Here is a 15,814-nt window from a genome sequence, read left to right as displayed (position 1 = left end):
TGTTATACGAGTAATATAGGAGGTCTGTAAAAATAACTCATTATGTTCATTTTATATTGCTGGATGAGAGAGCATGCGATTAACTTTTCCATATTATGCAACATAATATATTAAGCCTATAAATTTCTATTTCACCTATGTCTATGCAATAAGTTTCTACTTTCTGTATGCTAACACATAGTCTACTCCCATTGTTACAAGCTTCTCCTAGACAAAGAAAAGTTCCACAAGCAGCTAAAATGAAAAGAAAAATAAACTCATAATCGTACCAGACACACTTATTCGATACTTCTTAAAATGGAGTTGACCATATGTAGACTTTCGACCTTCAAAATGAATTGAAAAAGTGTAATGTAGAATTAAAAATATAAACTTCGTGAGAATTGTCCACATCCTTAATAAATAAAATATATTAAAAATCACCAATACTAGAACTTAGAGATAAGGCTACCAGACATCCAGCTTTAGTTGGGAAAATCTTTTCTTTTTAATCCCTGGCACAGCCTTTTCTTTCTTACAACAGTTGGGACCTCAAAATGCCCAGACTTTTTTGTTAACATGTTCGTTTCAGTTCAAAGTTTCACTGCTGATACTTAAAATTAATTTATTTTTAAATTAGTTCAGACATGCTTATAATGAATGACTGAACAAGGTAAAATTTTTGGGTACGTTGGCACAGAGGCCATTTTGCACCCTTGAAAGTATATATAAAATAATACTCTTATCTAAAATCCTTACCTGCAAGTTTGAAAAGGGGTATAAAAAGCCCCTGAGATTAATTGAATGTGCAAGGTCGTAAAGGGACATGTAAGGAGACATTAAAAATTTTCCCGGAGATATTGTAAAAGGACCACACTTCTCAAAGGCTAAAAATATTATTTGCACAGCAAATAAAAGCTCAAATTGAATACTTGTGTCTGTTTCTTTACTTGGAATGCCTGAGAAATAGGTACTTCCTTTTCTACTGAAATCAAATTTTTCATGACATCGGATAGTTTATTGCAGTGGGCAAGTATAGTCTGATGCAGTGTCTCAGTTCAAACCTTTTCATTGTCTGTGGATTGTTCACAGTAGTAGGTAGCTTCAACAGTGAAGGACAAAGAAGTAATTAAACAAATAACAGGGAGTAGGGTAGCAATCAGGGCATTTTATTCCATTTCTATAATCACACATCCCCTATTCCAACCTCACATTTGTTATCATAGAATTCTTGTGTGATTCACATTCTGAAAATATGATAAGTGAAGTTCTCTGTGGATAGAAACATTTAAAAGCATGATATTGTTTGCGAATCAATAAAAAGGTAAAGGCAGACCCAGTGGTGTGGGCAGGATTTTTGAAAAGGAAGGGTTACTACTTTTTCTTCGCAGTCAGCTCTTATTTAGTCATCTTTTCCTGCCTTTGTCACAATTTTTTCAGGAATACTGGACCAAAAAGGGGGGGGGGGTTAGACCCTGTGCATTTGCAATATTTTGTAAAGGCATATGGGGACGAATGTAGCATCCACACATTCACAATCTCAGGTATCTGTGGAGATGATGTGATCAACACCATGCTCCAGCTGCCTTACCTCCCCCCAGATATAGCTTTTATTAGAGGCTGGGTGAACTCCAGAGCCAATCCATGCAGTGATAAAGGTAAAAAGTAAAGTTCTCCCCTGCGCTTAGCACCACGCCATGAAGGCGTATAGGGGGTGTGGGGGTAATGTCCCACACTTTCTTGATCCGGTCATGAGTGGGGGTGATGTGATCCCCCAGGTATCCATGTTATTTGACGCTGGGTGGGCACCAGGGCCGCTTCCACTGTTAGAAAAGTTCCCGGATTTGAACCGGCCAGGGATCGAACCCGGGACCTTGAGAATGGTAGTCAGACGCATTACTGACTGAGCCACCGCGGCCAGTATCCATGCAGTGATATTGGGGGAAAAATTCCCACCTGAAATCACCCCCCCCCCCCACCCCGGTATCAAACCTGGGTTTCCCACATGGAAGTCAGACACCAACATCCATGACAGCTCTATGTGCAACATTAACTGTGTTTTTACACTAATAATATATATGTAGTATCACTTTCAACACAATCTTTACAAATCTGACAAAACCTATCCATGGCAGGTGTTAATTCCATAAGTACAATCTTTACACCAAAGGAAAGCACACCAAAACAACTGTATAATTACGATATCCATGACATACACAAAAAAAGCACATTGGTACATAATCAATCCACAGCAATTCACAAAAATTTGAAGTTGAAGTTGTCTTGAATCTCTATTGATTCATCTGTTACAGAATTTAATGACTATTTACACCACATAGTAAGTCATTCCCACATCCATCTTGCTGCAGTTTCAGTCAAGGCAGATTGTACAAACAAATTGTTCACATGCTATGCTCACTACGTCACAATATTACATGTTGGCTTCATGTGGAAACTGTTACATGAATATATTTACAAATGCTGAAGATGATCAAAGCCATGTTTGTATGAAGTCAAAAGAGAGGATATAATCAAAATCCTATCCAAGGTGAATCCAGAATCTTCTGCTCAAACTAAATTGTTTTAGAAATGTCAAATAGTTAGGTTGTTTCAGAATGCAGGCTGTATTACGAATACAAGATTTTTACAAGTGTTCTTACTTGCCTATTAAGTCCACTTTATGCACAGAAAGGCTAATTGGGACTGGACCTAGAGTTTAAAGTGGGATCAGAACCACTATGGGCCTAAACCTGTGGGGGATGGGGTAGAACATGAACCTTGGGTTCCAGGTTAAAATATATATGTACCCCTAATGTGTGATTCTTAATAAAGCTGGAAATTGGGGGGGGGGGGCACTTCCCTTAACCTTGCCAAGTTACACATATGATAGTAGCTGAAAATAAAATTAAAATAATTGTTCATAAGATAGTTTCAAAAAAGTTCGTCGATGTGAAAAATCTGAACAAGATCTGATATTCAGGATGACAAGAATGATGACACTAATGAAACAACCAACACTGATTATGAGTCAAGTCGTGGTATACCTTGAATGGGAAATAGTCTGCTGAAATTAGAATAACTACTTGTTTCAAAGTCTTAGTACAGAGATGCTCTTGTGATAACCATTTAGTGCTAACCACTGTTGCCAGGTCTAAACAGATTAATTATATTATTACATAAGGCAACTAGAAGCACATGAAACTATCCTTGTTCTTGGTGAAAAAACTCGACTTGTTAGAAACTTAACGAAGAAAAGCTATGCAGAAGCTATGGGAGTTAATTGTATGGTACTGTTGAAAGCCGACAATCCATACCTGGTTGCGATTTCTTCGGTGAGACTGGCACTTCGCAAGTTAAATCTGCTTCCGTTAAAGTAGAACTTGCTGAAAATTTTAAGTACCATGACTATTAGGATTGGTATGAAAGAAATGGTCCTTCAGAAAGAACAAATGCATTATGTATGATACCAACATTCATAGTGAAAACTTCAAAGCAAATTTAGATGAAAATAGAACTTCATTCATCAACTGCTACTACAGAGCATTCACTGACATTCGCTACGAGACTCGGCGGCAAGTGGCCCGGCATCAGCGCTTGTCTCTCCCGGTGAACGGGTCTGCGACAGTCGCACGCTATGGTCTGTTTCTTTCGCTCTACCTGCCTTCATTCTCTTTCCCTTTCTGTTGACATTGCAGACTGACGCCAGTATAATCCTCCCTCAGAAGTTGTGTTGTGTCGTGTCCGTGTGTTGAAGATTGTGGCTTAATATGGCACTACAAAAGTTTACATTACAACAAAGGATTTATCTTGTCGAGTGTTACTTCGGAAAGAGGAATTGTGGAGAAGTGCGACGACGTTTCGCAACGAAATTTCCTGGTGTTCCCGTTCCACATAGGACCACTATATTAAACCTCGAAAGAAAAATGGGAAATCAAAAAAATAAAGTATACAAAGACAATCCGCACACCTGAGTTAAGAGAGAGTATTGTATGAGAATTACAGTAGACGAACTTGTAAATGCCAATTTCCTTCGGAGATGCCAGGAATGTGTTGCAGCAGAGGGACATAATTTTCAACACCTTCTGTAGTCAAGATTAGTACACAATATGAAAACTGTAATTTGAATAGCCGACTCTACCGACTGTCGAGGACCCATCCACCGGGAAAGACAAGCGCTGATGCCGGGCTGCTTGCCACCGAGTCTTGTAGCGAATGTCAGGGAATGCTCTGTAGTAAGATTGATAAGAAGACAGCATCTGTTGTGTTTCAGACAAAACCAAGTCTTAAGAGATTTCAGTAAATAACACAACCAAATTAAATTAATCTCATTAGCATACTGGAATAAGGTAATCATTTAGCTGCATATTTTCTTTTTCAAGTTCTATTCAATTTTTGTGGCCATTTCTTCTGTCCTCTTGGGATACAAGTTTCCTAGATGATGGTAGAGATGAATGGAACTTTTGAAAAGTTGGATAAATGATTTCTTCATTTCAGTATATTAATTTGCTACAACATTTTTCAATCCCTGAAATATGAGCATATTAATTTCATTGCAAAATAATGTACTAAATATTACTATTAAAGTGGTTTTTATTCTTGTGGCAACATTTCATGCTAGTTCTCCATAATTTTTTCAAGCTTATACTACGAACACAAACACACAATTTTATATGGGTAGCAACTCTACACTCACTAGCCATGTATGTGTATGGGATGGGGGGTATCTTGGTACGCTTGAAAAAGTTCTGGGGAAGCAGACAAACATCACCGCAAGAATAAGAATCACTTTAATAGTAACATTGAGTGTATTATGTTGTAATTTTATTATGTTTGTATTGCATTTACTCTTGCACTCTTATGCAATAGCACATTAAAAGTAATAACCCAATTCTTCAAGTTTTTGTCTAAAAAATGTATAAAGCTGAAAATAAGTAGAGGGCACAATTTGTATTTTTTTAACTTCACGTTGCTTTTCTAACATTTTTGGCTAATTGTGATGGTAATGAGTAATGATGAAGAGAAACTACACTCATATACAGGTTAGGACTTGAAACTGGAACCTTTCGTAGTGTGATCGCGAGTTCATCACTTGACATGCACTGCCACCAAAGCAGCTTGTAGAGGATGTATGGTATGCAAAGTTCATTCTTTCAGTGTTCAAATGTTGTTTGAGTTACTGTAAATTCTTAGTTTTCATGGTTTTACTTGTAAGTCACATCTAATGCTAAATGTAAGTCAAGTTTAATGATGTCTGTGATCAAATTGTACATCACTATATTCATTTACTTTGTGAACCATGAGGCTGATGTTCTAGAATTGCAGCAAATCAACCAACAAGGCAAAAGCTACCCTGTTCAACCCCTTAAGTGGGTAATTTGCACATGCCAAATATGTTCCATAGAGAGTAATTTTAAAAATTACAAGTCCTCATCAGTCTCCTAAAGTGAGTCTTCTATACTCCTTGTGCTGTTTAGAACCATTGTGAAAAAATGCAAGAAGCCAGTGGTCCCAGGTTTCAATCCTGGTCTGGACATGGATGTTCTTTGCGAGTGTCCCTTCATCAATTTCATTATATCATTACTCATCGTCATCACTGCGATTAACCAAAAGTGGCAGGAAAGCGACGTAAAATAATCTAATTCAATCCATCCATCTATCAAGAATTATGCTCACGTGGTTCCTGAATTGGCATACAACTTGACTCCAGGTGCAACATAAACACAGCTGGCAAAGTGCCAATGTGGAAACAGTGTCTCCATCTCGTGGTGATTATACAAAGTTAAATACTTTGGAGCTTCTGATGAGTGACATCTCATTCTGGAAATGCAATCTAACTCAACATTGAAAGAAGCAGTTCCGTAGCTCGTCATATGCAGAAGATAGGAACCAGATAACATATAGATACAATGGATATATCCATCATACCCACTTAAGGGTTAGCAACACTATAAATCGACCCATAGGCTGCAAAATGAAGAATGAAAATAAAATAGTGACGCACACTTGGTCATGTGTCTAAACATGGCTGCCCATCATTATTTATAATTTTTTTCTTTTTATAAATTAAACGTCCCCAGATGATTGCCAAACAACCTACATGAAAACAGCTTTCCCCATTAGGAATATGTTATAAGAAGAGTGCCAAATACATTTTCCATCCTTACTAAGAACATACACTATGATACAGGCAATCTAAATTTACTAATTTCCTGAAGGAAACAAATTATGCAATAACTACTCCGTACCATCTTTAACTTCGATTCGGTAAACAACAGGAGGTTTCGGACCTCCTGGACCGTAACCAACACCACCCATCGATGATCTGATGATAGTAACTGGTATTATTTTGCTTAATATAGTTGATATGCTTGAAGGAACTGTATCTGAATGTCGATAATCAGGACTTAAGTATCTTGCAATCGAAGTTTCGCTGCTTTCCTTACGTTCTAAAATATTAACATCAGCACCTAGAATATTTTTGTAGTAAGATTATATGGTTATTGCAGAAAAAGAGTGTGCATTCTAAGCTACAGTATACTATCTATAATTATGAATACATTTACGTTTCTATACATATCTTTCACAGAAGCATAACTTGGGGCCTAACTGGGGTGCACAGAACATGAACTTCGGGTTTCAGGTTTAAAAATATACCTCTAACAGTAGCAGCAATTGGGTTGGGGAGGGGGGGGGTAAAGACAGTTTACTTTCCCTTGGTAGATAAGATTTAGCGGAGTGCGAAGGCAAAAGTGGCAACTGCACCCCCAAACTCCCTTGCCCCCTCCTCACCAAGTTACACCTATGATCTTGCACTTGCAGTCTCCAAGGAAACATTCCGTAGCATATTATCATGGTACATCTGCCAGAATGAATTGCATCAGTGAATTTATTACTTGAAACTTCATTCATATCATCATTGACAGATTCAACAATGGCCACACACTCTGATGCAGGGGGTAATCCAGGATTTTCCATCCGGAGGGGGTAAGGGTACATTCAGAGCCAAAATTTGGGCCTATGCAAGAAATTTTAGGGGGATATTAAGGAAATTTTGGAGTTTTGGAGAGTGTGGATAAATAACTGCTATGATGGACCGAGAGAAATATGGGGGGGGGGGGGGACATGTCACTAAGAGGGCAGACAACCCACACACACATGTAAATGTAAAAAAGTCATTGTTCTGTTCTTTTAAATTTCCCATAAATAGTATTTACATCAAGATAATGATAGATATTGGCACAATAACTGTGCCAGCTGAAGTCTTGGGGCCATTCTGATAAGAAATAAACTCCCCTTCATGAGTTGATACTCCTGTACTTGTTTTCTTCTTCACAATACTGCAGAAACTTCTTGCATTTTATGCTTTCTTTTAACATGTATGGTTTTCGCAGCAATCCCACAGACATATTGTTATGTCTCTTTCCATATTATTCTTCATGTATGAGAAATTTTCCATGGTAAATATTCCAGGTAAGTTTATATCCTACAACCAGATAAATACAGTATTGTGTGTGAAGTTGAAAATCTAATTGTTATCAATTATATGTTTAAATTCATAAAAATAATAATCTACGAGGGCTATTTTTTTTCAACCTCAGATGGCACCGCCAGCTGGCCCGTGAAGCACTAGGAAGCGGGGCATCATCACACAGCGTGATTGGTGTCTCCCCTGCCACTACCACTGCCAAGGCAAACACTTCAGTTGAAGCTGAACAAGGGCATATAGAGATGTCTGCTACAATCGACTCTCCCGCCAAGTGCAAGGTATGTTACTGGTTGACTTTATGGAGCTGGCAACCTCAATCAATGCAGCTGCATACTGCAGAGCCATCCAGAACAAACGGAGAGGCATGTTGTCTTCAGGCATTGTCTTACTTCATGACAATGCCCGACAACATGTTGCAGCATCAACCCAAGACCTTCTTAAACAATTCCACTGGGAAGTGTTTGTTCACCCTTCCTACATCCCAGACCTGGCCCAAAGTGACTTCCACCTTTTTCCGGTAATGAAGAAGTGGTTGGGAGGATGGCGCTTCCACGCCAATGAGGAGCTTCGGGACACCGTGCCGACCTGGCTCAACAGACAGGCGGCACCTTTTTTTTTGCAGAGAGTATTGGAAAGCTGGTGCATTGGTACAATCATACCAATTAACCTGTCCCACTCCTAATATTTATATATAAATAAAAGTTAAATTAACATACTGTAGTAACATGAACAGTAGCAATAATTTCACATTCTCAGCACAGAAGTAGTTGCTATGCATAAGTCACAGCAACACTATTTTTTCTCAAAGTTAAGCGGTGGTAGCACAATATGATTATATGTCCCAAAGAACGTGGCACCCATAGTACGTGAACATGTCACTAGATGGTAGTGTGACAAACAGTTATCTTGCAGAGGGCATTGTTGAGTTAACCACCATGTCACAGCGTGAACAGCATTCCTGTATTAAAATATCCATTATTTGGGGGAGAAATGAGAGAATGGCAGAGGGATATGGTGGAAATTGTGGGGAATAGTGTTCTACCGTATCGTGCACCTCTTTTGTTCCTGTAATGCTAATGTGTGCTTTCTGACGTGTAAACACATGTGACACGATGCTTTCTTTAAGGATGTTTCGCTCGCTTCCCTATCCTACACCTGATACACGTGGTCTTCATGGCTCATACATTCCACAGTACCATACACTGCACCCTTCCATTTGTATATTTTCAATTTTCATGCCAGTCCTTCATTCTCTCTCGAAAAAAGTAGATGCCATAACTTATGCCCCAACCCTTGTAAATTAAATACCACCACCTAACATGGGCATTGCCAGAAATTTTAGCAGGGGGGGGGGGGGGTCGGGCAAATGATAAAAGTTGAATAGTAGATAAATAATAAGCATTATTACCATGGTTATAAATATATAATAATTATTATAAACTAACAAAAATACATTTTATTCAAAATAATAATTATTATTATTATATAAATGGGGAGACTATCCACCAAACGAGTGAATACCAGCACAACTATTTTCCATTATTTCTTTTGCATTTTATTTATGCAGTTAGTAACTGAATAGATGGGAGGGGTAAGCGGAGAGGGCAAGAGCCGAGCAACTTCTGGCATTCCACGAGAAGCCATATCAGTTCGACTCATACTTCGTAACAGTGAGCATGGCAGTGTGAGGGATTTTTAATGTGTTGTGTGTAAAGTTTTTTACAGACGTTTTTAGTATTTGGAGTTTTTAAAGAAAGGGTTAGAACATGAATGTTTTACATGTATGGGGTCAGTTGGTATGGAGTCAACTTTTTATCCTTTTTATCCAGTTTTACCTATCACCTCAATCCTTGTCTTAATTGACGTGGCTATGTAGTGATCATACTGGCCTAGTGCGAGAACAGAAGGGAACAGCAGGATCTCGAAACATTGTTTTTTCGTAAAACAGATACTCACGAAACTTAAGTATTTTTTAGTATATATATTTTTGTATTGTCTTCAACACCTCAAAGATGAATCTGAATGCATTTTGATATTAACCTTTGCATGTCTCGTTCAATAAAAGGTTTAAATGCTAGGTTGTTTTTTTTTTATATATAAAGTGTGTTGTGTGACCTCTAACCTACAACTGTAATTATTAGAACTTTGAAAACTGTGAAACCATTTGTTCTTTGGAGGAATGGTACAATACAGAGAATCTTGTTCCTGTATTTTTCACTCAATGTTTTCGATCCAATTCATTTTTAATTTGAAAATTCTGTTCGAATAGTAACTAAATGAACTTTATTTCTGTTCTAACAAACTTTCGGATTTCTTGTATCTTTAAATGAACGATGTCAATTTCCAGGGGAGGTCCACCAACCCATACAACCCCCCCCCCCCCTCCCGACGCCCATGCCACCTAAATGTTACATGCAGAATTTCAATAACAAAACATGCCCCTCTAGTCAAATTATCATACATGCAACTCGTGCGTGTGTGCCAACAATTAGAATTACTAACCTTGCACGGTTTGCCTGTCATCATGGTGTACGTCGTCCATCTTTTGAGAATTCTCCCCATCTACAGACCTTAGAAACCTGGAGGCTATCGTGGGGAAGCTTTGGAAAGAGGTAGCCATGTACCTTTCTCGGACTCGCAATGCTTGAACCAGGAATCGTGATGCTTGTTGTAAGTCTTCCAAAGGTACCTGTAACATGGAAAGTTTCTCATGAATCTTATGTTATCCCCTTTGGCATAGCTTTCCCTTAAAATAAAATAAAATTTCTAAAAAATCCGTAACATTAAGTGCTAGATCTAGTACTAGATGTTATGCACTTTTTTTTCTTTCGCCTGTTTACAGCAGACAGAATCTACTGTTATCAATAGTAGCCTGCTGTGTTCTCAGCAATCTACTGAAACCCAATGGATTTTTACTAAACACCTTTAGTAGGTCTAATGTACAGCTACAGTACATATACAGTAGACAAATTATAAGTGAAAATACTTAATTTGGTATGTAGTGTGTTTAAATTAACTTGATGGCTGCAAATATAACTTTTCATTCCTCCTGTTAATCCGTATCTATTTGAAAATCTAAATACTTATATGTTTCAAAACACCTACTGATCTGTTGAAAATGATGAAATATAGAGGAACTACAAATGAAAATAATCTCTTCACTATTATGTAGTGTAGCTTAAGATGGTAGCTGCAAATACTGTATAACATTTCATTCCTCCTTATTAACAATTTTAATTTATATCTATTTCAATATCTGAACACAGTAGACCCTTTAAAAAAAAACTATTGATCTACTGAAAACAGTAGACAGAATATTCAGCAATTCCTGAACCTGCTTGTCAAATAAGGCACGAGAGTAGACAGAAAACAATACAAAAACAGTCAAAATTGTATTATTTTATTGGGAAAGCTTGTTTCAGAAACAATAAAATTAATAATACGGATAGGGCGATATGACTTTACTAAAACTAATAACTATGGTTCGGAAGTTGACGACTTAAAAAAATGTCAAAAAAATGTCCTGTAGAATGACCTTAAAATTCTTTAAAAATGACCTAAAAATTATTTTCGCTCTGAAAATGAAAGCGATTTTTTTGTGAATTACAAGAGAGTAGTTTAATACTCGATAAAACCCATTGTTTGGTGGTTTAAACCATAGAAGCAAAGGGATAAAAGCAACAATTAAGTGCTAATGCAGTTCTCTTAATTTGTAAATCAAGGTTACAAAAAATACACCTCAAGGTTTTTCTGTATAAGTCATTCAATATCTTTCAGAGTGGACCTTCCATGATACAGTAGGTGGCCAGAATCTGAAAACACAGTTGTGTTTCGCGTACATCAGATTATATTTTTAAAAAATATTTCAACTAATTTTACTTTATTAATGCGATAAAAGGGAACCTCAAACTAGGCTTGATACAAAGTATTTATAAGTTTGTTGCAGGAAATTAAATTTACCACAATAAATGACTGTATTTTCCATTAATGTATATTATTTTGTATTTCTAATAAATTAAAATACAAAATTATTTGTTACTTACTTAAAATGAGTATCTATATTGTTCACAGACTGATTTTATAGAACAATTTTAACGAATAACAGGGAAGATGAGAGTAGCAAAGATTTTAGAGTTTTCCAAATTTTACTTTTAATTGTACCATTTCCTTTTTCTGATGAATGTACGATTTGACGAGGCTATGGCATTTTTCGGATAGCTGAGGGATAAGATCTGAAGAAGGGAACAGTGGTTCCCGAAACGTTTTCGGTGAACAATATAGATACTCATTTTAAGTAAGTAACAAATAATTTTGTATTTTAAATTATTAAAAATACGAAATAATATATATAAAAGTGAGTAAGTCGCACAAACGTGAAGTATGAATTTCCATTAATGGCGAACTTGCTAAAAGGATCATGTCAGGAAATTAAAATATGTAAGTTATGCTAACAAATGCACTTAAAATTCACAAAACAACAAGGGAGGGAAAAAAAAGACACAAAAATGAAGAAAAACTCAACAAAAACGGCAAAAAATACTGAAAAATTACTTCAAAGCCAAAAAAGGCTGGTTCTAACTGAAGGGAAATGAACTGATATCAGGTTTATCATTGTTTTCAAGGCTCAGAATAAAAGATATGTCATCACCTTCCCAGCCCTACTAATAACAAATTATCTACTAATTTCATACATAATTGACAATGTTCCCTGAAGATCATGAATTGTTCAATCGCCTGCTTAATTAATGTATATAACCATGAAGATGACCTAAACCAATATGCCAAAACCAAAATGCCATTGGTAGTTACTGATAATCTGTCCCATCCTTAGTAAATAGTATGAAGTAAATACATATTTATACAGGGTATTCATAAAGTCCTGGTACCATTACAATGTACATTACATTTTTAATGGTGTCGGTACTTTATGAACACCCTGTACTATGAAAAAGTCCCTTCAAGGGGAAAGAGGGAATATATTTGAATATCAGTGGTGCATTCTTGCATGCTACCTCCTTTATTGCTTGTAAACCAACTTTTTTCACATATATAGAAATTGCCGGAAAATTTGAAGTAGGCATGTTGTTTTACTTGCATGCCTGCATTGACATTTTATTATATCTAATTAGATGGGGTGTATAATAAATATATACAATAAATAAGAACCATTGCAGTAAACCAGGCCAAATTTTCAGAATACACCACTGTTCAATATGCAAAGGAATTGCCAACAAAGAAAAAGTAATAAACATAATTTACAATTAAGCTGCAAATTACAAACAATGCAGATGATCACTAAATCAGATATTAAATTAGCTGCAATAAACTATTTAATTAAAACTATATGATGTTAAAAATTACTAGATATTACTATAAATAGTTCTTTCATCATGTGAAAAATAGTTATTAAAAAAAAAACACACACACATATTAACCACTTTCTGGACACCACCTATATATCCGTGGTTTACAAAGGGACAAGTTTAAATACCAATAGAACTTTGTATCCAATTATTGAATAAAATTCATTAAGCTCACTGTGATGATGAGCATGTATTATGATCAGATACACAATTAACACCCACGTTGAGGCCAGGGTTCAAACTCAAAAGCATCAAAGAAGAATGATTTTTTAGTTAAAAAATAAAGAAAACTAATTTATTCTCTGCTTTTAAGATACTACTTATTACAAATCAATCAAAGTTCTGATACCTTCCTCTTGCCTTATAAAGTGTGTTTCAAAAGTTGTGCAACCCAAATTTTGACTGCCTGTAACATGAAAACCGTAAGAGATATTTACACCAGGTTTTCTGCATTATGAAGCCTCCCTTGTCCATTGACATATCTCTCAATGCTTAACATTTTCAATTTACACCATACACAAAATTTTACAAATTAATACTGGCAGAAGTCAGTATTATTTTTTATTTTTTTCAGAACTGAATTTTTCAGTTAGAAAAATGTATATTATATATAATGTGGTCTATATACTGGGTGCATTCAGAGATGGAATTTGTGGTCAGTTTTCTTTTTTGGTGCCGGGTTTGAATCCCAGCCTGGGCATGAAGTTATTTGTCAAGGTCCCCTTCATCAATTTCATCGTATCACCACTCATCCTCATCTTTGCAATTAGCCAAAAGTGGCAGATATGCGAAATAAAACCAACCAAAACAATCAACCAATCAATCTATGAGAATGTTTTCTAGTATTTAGCATGACACGCGTCTCAACAGGGTGTCTACCAAAATAACGAGTCCAAAATTCTTGACTTTTTCTTGATTCCCTTTTTCTTAACATGTATTTAATCGCCCCCTACTTAGGTATAGTTGGATATTAAGAAAATAGATATTTTTCATTCAATAAAAAACCCCTGCCACAAGGCTGGTTAAGATGAAAACTGAAGCTGAATTTAATGCTTCAGACTTCATCCTGGATGGGGAATGGCCACATTACTTTAATATTTTTACAAAACTTCACACATGTAAGAATGTAATGATTAAGAAAAAAAGCTAACAAATTTTAACCACAACTCAATACAATTTTAGATTTCCAATTTTTATCAAATCACAGTACAGTTATAACAATATAAATTCACTATACTGCAAAAAAAAAAAAAAAAAAAAAAAAATAGCAAAAATTCTTGACCACAAGCATAATTTCTAGGGCTGAGCTATTGCTCATAAGATACCTTATTTTATACTGGAATGATATTGGTATGGGTAGGAATCTGTATTGGCATCCGCTCAGCTCTAATAATTTCTTGACATTTTTGATTGGTAGACACCCTGGTAAAATAACAAGGCAACTGGGCTTATTACAATATCTGCACTTCATTCATATTTAATCACCTGCTGATACAATAAATGTACTCCTTCATTATTCAAGCCAATATCAGTCAGTCAAGTACCAAGCTTCAAAAGTCAAGAGATACTTCAAAAACACATCCTTCACAGAAGAACTTATTGAAGTGTCAGTTGACATATGGCTTGCGTCATATGACTTGTGATGTCTTTATTAAAAAAGAATCCCTTATTTACCTTCATGTACTGTAACACTTCCAGCACCAGATTATAACAATATAATTTTCCATATAACTCCTCAGTTCTAATATGTGTGAAATGGGTGGTTAAGTTGAGAATGTTCAAATCCAACAGACCTACTTGTTGGTTTAAACAATCAATGCATGGGAATGCCTGTTGGTGTCGCAAGTATGGCCACAGACATCTACTTCTATTTGTCAACAAATTCCTTAATTTCTAATTTCAGCCTGTAATGTATTAACACCATTTTACATTATTTGAGTTTGTATTTTAGCATGGACTGATATGAAATTTCTGCTGATATCATTAAAGTTCTGATAAAGTAAACCTTAATGACACACCAATCTGGTATAAAGTTGGAAGTATTCCACACAATAGTTGAATGATTCATTCCTTCTTAATTAATGTGAGTAACCAGGTGAATACAATGAGCTTAGCTCCAGAAAAATATGCTGTGTATTTAGACAATCATTTTACAAAACCAGGGGATATGAAGTACAACTTTATAATCGCTAAAAAAATAATAAATTGCAGCTTATTTAAAGGAATATTGGGTAAAGTTATCAGAATAAATATACGTTTTATGTATTATTTTTTTATGGTTCTAGTTAACTATAAATTGTATGTCAATTATGTATTATTTGTTTTATTTTTCTTATACTAAATACTGTAGATGGGTTTACATACTTGTTGTATTCTGTTCAACAAATTCAAATATTTCTATGAGATGCCATACATCAGCTAATACCAAATAACCTGTGATGTGTATATTTTTGGTGTTTTACATTGCTTTTTCTGTCCTAAAGGTAAAGGTCAAATTCCCTGTGCATATAGCACCATGCTATGAAGGCACGTTTAGGGTATATGGGGATAGGGCCCCACAAATTCTTGATCTCTGACATTTTGGAGGTGATGTGATCAGCACCATGCTCTGGCTGCCTTTACCCCCCCCCCACGTTGCCCCTAGCTGTCCATTGATTTGAGGCTGAGTGAGCCCCAGAGCCGCTTTTTGCAGGGACAAGGCCGGAAAATTCCGATTAGATCACCCACCCTGGGAACAGAACCCGCATCTCCCGATTGGCAGACAGGTGCCCTACTGACTAGACCATCATGGATCGATCTACTTTCCCTATCCTACGTGGCTGCATTAAAAAAAAAAAAAAAAAAGGGGAGGAGGAGGAGTTAGAGTTCAACGCCTCCTCCTCGAAACTTCTAGCATGTTGGATTAATGCAAGTTAGGGCAACAAAATCAGTAACTCATTTGCAAATACTTATTCAAAGATTTGCAAAAATACAAGAGAGAACCCTT

At 36.1% G+C, this 15,814-nt stretch overlaps 1 protein-coding gene across 10 annotated transcripts in view; it reads right to left on the bottom strand.

The window, feature by feature from the left end:
- The window catches only part of AMPdeam (AMP deaminase), a 172,507-nt gene that overhangs the window by 27,611 nt on the left and 129,082 nt on the right, over positions 1 to 15,814 (bottom strand). For 7 of the 10 annotated variants that reach the window (XM_083137695.1, XM_083137698.1, XM_083137696.1 and 4 more), the window contains 2 exons: positions 9,968 to 10,154; positions 270 to 326 (listed from right to left, as the gene is read on the bottom strand). In XM_083137695.1, the coding sequence (XP_082993821.1) occupies positions 270 to 326; positions 9,968 to 10,154 (244 nt within the window). Of the gene's footprint in view, positions 1 to 269; positions 327 to 6,224; positions 6,375 to 9,967; positions 10,155 to 15,814 lie in introns of those variants that run through there. The other 3 variants (XM_083137700.1, XM_083137701.1, XM_083137704.1) reach the window with 2 other exon arrangements.

The sequence above is a fragment of the Lepisma saccharinum genome, chromosome 16 (assembly GCF_977018435.1).
Source record: "Lepisma saccharinum chromosome 16, izLepSacc3.1, whole genome shotgun sequence".
In the NCBI taxonomy this organism is placed as follows: domain Eukaryota; kingdom Metazoa; phylum Arthropoda; class Insecta; order Zygentoma; family Lepismatidae; genus Lepisma; species Lepisma saccharinum.
This window is presented reverse-complemented; position numbering and strand designations above follow the sequence as displayed.